Below are 5,210 nucleotides of genomic sequence, written 5' to 3' on the forward strand. Positions count from 1 at the left end.
ACGGCCCCCACTGGGATGAACTGCACGTTGGCCCTGTACCGGGACAAGGACGCTTGGGGAGACGAGATGTGCAAGGGCTTGTCTCCACTCCTTCTTGCGCTAAAGAAGTCAGACCTGAGGGCAACCCCCTCTTTTCCATAGGGAAGATGAATCACTCCTCATGCTTCTCTAGGAAGGGGAAGGTTTCACAACTCCTGTGGGGAGCTTGCTGACTTGTCCCACGTCCTAAATGTCTCTAAAGATGGCAACTTCTCGAAAGCACGCATCCCCCGAGCGGATGTTTGGTGGTACTGCGGAAAGGGGAACCTGCGCTACTCGTTGCCACCCAATGGGACTGGGACTTGGGCTTTAGTCCAGTTGGCCATTTCATTTACCCTGGCATTTCTCTCCACACCTAAGGAAAAAAAATTTTTTTCATAGAATCACAGAGTGTTACAAGGATCCTTTGATTGGAATGTACACATTGACTCAATAGGAGTCCCTAGGGGAGTCCCTAATGAATTTAAAGCTAGAAACCAAATAGCTGCAGGGTTCAAATCAGCACTATTTTGGTGGTCTACCCTCAACAAAAACGTAGATTGGATCAATTACATTTACTATAATCAACAAAGGTTTATTAACTATACCAGGGATGCTTTTCAAGGAGTAGCTAGCCAATTATATGCTACCAGCAGGAGGACCTGGGAAAATAGGGTAGCATTAGATATAATGTTAGCAGAAAAAGGAGGAGGTTATGTTATGTTGGGAGGAAAATGTTGTACTTTTATTCTAAATAATACTGCCCCTGATGGTACTATTACTAAAGCCCTACTGGGGCTCACTATTTTCGCTAATGAATTAGCTGAACACTCTGGCATCAGTGACCCCTTTACAGACTGGTTGGAAGGGGGGTTTGGAAAGTGGAAAGGTGTGGTTGCCTCTCTCAACATCCCTTGTTCTGGCTGCAGGAGTTGTAACCGCCGTAGGATGCCGGATCATCTCTGTGTGAGAGGCTGACTCAGAGGCTTATAGAGGCCGCCATAAACAAGCAAATACCTATGACCTACACCCAAAATAATCTTATGTTATGAAGAAAAGAGCAAAAATATATTAGAAAAGTTTGAAAAAGGACTGGGCATGAGTTGAAACATTACTGGGAATAAAATCAGAAATTCTTAAAGAAGAAGAGGGGGAACTGTTAGAAAAAGCCTAAAACCCAAATGTGATTTATTCCCACTAGAGGGTTTAATCATTTTAACAGTCAGGTATTGACAAAGGGCCAGTAGTGAAATATATGCCAGGAAGTAACTCAGGCTGGGAGTTGGGGAGGGTGGGGGAATTGATAAGGACCAGGCTGTACCTATCTGGGAAAAGAAAGAAGTTTTAAACCAGCCAATAAAATTAAGACAAATATAAGGGAAAGCCTAATATGGATAGAACTTCCTTAGGGGAAGTCGGGGAAAGAATGTGGACCCTGTGGAACTCAGCCAATGAGGAACCAGGGGAGGGACTCACATACAGGGAATAAATTACTTGCGCCAACTGCCCCAGGCGTGCCTGCCCACCAGACTCCCGTTCCTGCAGGACCACCATTAAAGCCTCGCTCTGCCCGTTCTCTTTCTATGCCCACTTACTGAGTTTGTGTATTTCTCACAATGTTAGTACCAGTTTTAACACCTGCCAGCAGTGTATGAGACTCCTGGTTTATCCTTATCTTTGCCAAAATTTGGTATTTCCTGTAATTTTCACTTTAGCTCTCTGGTTTCTGTAGGACGGCACATGGTAGTGGTTTTGTTTTTCTGATTATAAAGGACACTGAATATTTCCCCATAACTACTGCATAATCTCTTCTTGAGGTTTCTGTTGGAATACTTTTTCCATTATTCTCTTGTGTTGATCATAAACTTTTTTGCACTGGAAACAATTATGTGTGTGTGCCCGTGTGTGCCTGCGTGCGTGCCTGCACAGGCACACAAGGAAGACTGAGTCTGGGTTCCTTGTAATGAGAACTTGATCATAATTTTAATATAATCTGTCACTTCACCCATATATCTAATGAATTTTGTGCTGATTGTTTTCTTCCTCTAAGACCACATAAATATTTTTAATTTTTCTAGATTTTTCATAATTTAATTATAATATTTAGACCAGTAACATTCAGAAGTGATTTAACCTATTGTGTAGGTAGCGATGGAAGTGTCTTTTTTCCAAGGTGGATCACAAATTCTTTCTGAAAATGTGTTAAGCATTCTTTCCATTTGTTTTCACTTATTGCTTCCTTCAGATTAAACCGCTTTATCTTTCGTGCTGCCTTTGCCGTGAAGTCTACTGCTAATTCTCCACCTTCTCCTGCCTCTTAAAGTCTTTGGCAATCTCACAGGAGCAAACAACCTAAGCTACTCTTGATGTCGGAAATCTTCAGGGAGCCTTTTTGTTCACAGGAATGACTGCTGCAATAATTTAAAGGAAAACCTATTGAACGACAAAAGAGCCTGCGGGGATCTGGCAATGGGAATCATCTTATTATCACAGACTACAGTTGGAATCTCGGGCAATTTCTCTCTTCTTTACCATTACCTTTTCCTTCACTTCACTGGAGGCAGGTTGAGACTGACAGACTTGATTCTCAAGCACCTGATTCTAGGCAACTCCTTGGTCATATTGTCTAAAGGAGTCTCCCAAACCTTGGCTGCTTTTGGTTTGAAACATCTCTTCAGTGATTTAGGATGCAAACTCCTTTTGTATGTTAGCAGAGTGGGCAGGGGTGTGTCCATGGGTGCCACTTGCCTCTTGAGTGTGTTCTGGGCCGTCAGGATCAGCCCCGTGAACTCTAGCTGGAAGACTCTTCAAGTAAATGCTCCAAAGTGCATTGTCTTCTCCATTTCCCTCTGCTGGATCATGTATGTCGTGGGAAATGCTTTTTTCCCTATATATGTGTTATTTATGTCTAGGGAATGGAATAGCAAAAATATGACAAAGAAAAGGCATTTTGGATACTGTACTGCTGCATATGATGAGCAAATCAGTGGCTCAGTATATGCAGCCCTAGTAACCTTCCCTGAAGTCTCACTTTCTGGGCTCATGCTCTGGGCCAGCGGCTACATGGTGCTCATCCTGCACAGGCACAAGCAGCGGGTCCAGCACATTCACAGCACTAATGTCTCCCCCAGGTCCTCTGCTGAGTCCAGAGCCACCCAGAGGGTCCTTGTCCTGGGGAGCACCTTTGTGTGTTTTTACTTCCTCTCCTCTATCTTTCATATTTGTGTTGCTTCTTTTAAAAATCTCGATTCGTGGGGGGTGACTTTCTCTGCTGTAATTTCTGTGTGTTTTCCAACTGTCAGCCCCTATCTGCTCATGAGCTGGGACTGCACTGTATCCAGGCTCTGCTTTGTGAGGATAAGGGACCCAAAGCCCCCTTATTGTACCAGAACAATGTAAATTGTATTTTTGCACTATGTTTGGTTGTTTTTCCATTCATCATTCTCAAGAAGTCAATACAAAATCTAAGGAGAAGCACGTGTCTTTCTAAGGTAGACTTTAACGGGCACTGGGATTTCTTCAGATGGCTGAATGTAGGAACTACGTGGGCATGAAGATGAACCAAGCAGGATAGCCTCATCATGATACATATCATCCCACTGACAGTCTTAATCAAATGTTGCTTGAGGCAGATTGAACGGATCTGGTCCCAATCTCTTGTCAGATCAATCAGTGTCTGAACAAGTGATACATTCAAGGGGAAACATGCCAGGAGCTAATACACTCAAGAAATTAGTGTTAGGTATTGGAAGACAATCCTCCGTGGCTTTCTCATATATGCACATGCCTTATGGACAGTGGCATGGGCAGCTTTTATTCCAGACTGTGTTTTCTTAGATTTTTGTGTGAAAAAGAATCTTGGAAGGTAGTGAGAGTGTCACCTTTTGGAACAGTAGACAGACTTATTTGCTGTACAATAAGGATAATGTGGGCAAAAACTCTGGGCAAAGAGGGGAGCAGGTTTGCGAGCAGCCCTCTTTAAAAGATTAGTTTTCCTAGACTCAGGCTTCCTTAGGTGTGTTGCAAACCCACTGCACATGCAGCATTCACCTGGGCCTCTCTGCACTGCCTGGATTAGAACTGGGGAGCAGGCCACCAAGGGAAAAAGTTATGATCAGGTTGTTCTTGCCGCCTCCTGCACAGCGAGTCATAAAGGCATTCTTTTTTAATCTAGGAATCTCATGCATCCTGCTTGTATCTGTGTGAGTTGTGGGTTAATCTTAGACACTCACAGTTCTGGAAATAACCTTGGGTGTGATTCAAAAGAAAACAGATAGATGATAGATAGAACTCATAAAAAGTTGGGTTATACTAAAGCAAAAGCTTACCTACTCGCTGAATCACAATAAATTTAGGTGTTTAGGTTAGGGTGTAGATGTAGGAAAGCCAACTGATCTGCATCAAAATGGAGAGGAATTTAAGTTGTTTGGGTAGGTCGGGAAACAGGGGAGAGACAAGAGCAGGACCCGCAGGTGGTGCCGCACAGGCCGAGGGAGAAGATCCGAGGAGCAGAGCAGCTGAGAGGGCTGGGGGTGGGGGTGGGGGTGGGGGTGGGGGAAACAATCATCATAATAAAAGCATACAGGTGATTTGCCCTAGAGTGCCCTGGTACCTTTTCTGTCATTCTCATAATACCTTTAAAAATCCAAATAGGTCACTGAGGTTTTTCTATGAGAGCAGATTCTTTTGGGAATACTCACTGCAGGAGTGAGTTTTATGTCTGTGTTTAAACATGGCAGTGTCTAATTTTGTGGGGAAGGCTGAGCTGAGAACACACAAGATCCCCAAAATGAAAACTACGGGGAATTAGCACAAATTCTTGGGGAAACGTCAGCCTTTCAAGGCTGTAGATCTGGCAGGGTAAAAGCCAAGAGCTCCAAGGGATGAAGCTAAACCCAGCTGATACCTGGTCATGTGTACGTAAACAGTTATCCCAAAGAATATGTTTATATGATTAGAGAAAGGAAATTAAACAGATGGATGTCCAGAGGAGAGCAGAAAAGATCAAGGTGGCCCTGCAAGGTTGGAATTTGCTGGTTGAATAGTGAGGGGAATGTGATGTAATTCTGCCTGTGCTCTTTACCCAGTTTTGAGGCCTCATTAGATGCCAGTCATTTCCCTCTTGCTGAGCAGCTGACTAAGTCCACACATTAAACTGCAGTGAGCCTTCTGGCACTTAACTCGTCCTAGGC

The 5,210-nt window shown here is 43.8% G+C and overlaps 1 protein-coding gene across 1 annotated transcript; it reads left to right on the forward strand.

The window, feature by feature from the left end:
* Positions 1-241: 241 nt before the first annotated feature.
* Positions 242-3,417, forward strand: LOC118912588 (vomeronasal type-1 receptor 4-like). Its single transcript, XM_057496685.1, has 3 exons — positions 242-287; positions 948-984; positions 2,421-3,417. The coding sequence occupies exons 1-3, from the start codon at positions 242-244 to the stop codon at positions 3,415-3,417; spliced, it is 1,080 nt and encodes a 359-aa protein (XP_057352668.1).
* The last annotated feature ends 1,793 nt before the right edge of the window (positions 3,418-5,210 follow it).

Source organism: Manis pentadactyla (assembly GCF_030020395.1).
Source record: "Manis pentadactyla isolate mManPen7 chromosome 15 unlocalized genomic scaffold, mManPen7.hap1 SUPER_15_unloc_1, whole genome shotgun sequence".
Taxonomy (NCBI): domain Eukaryota; kingdom Metazoa; phylum Chordata; class Mammalia; order Pholidota; family Manidae; genus Manis; species Manis pentadactyla.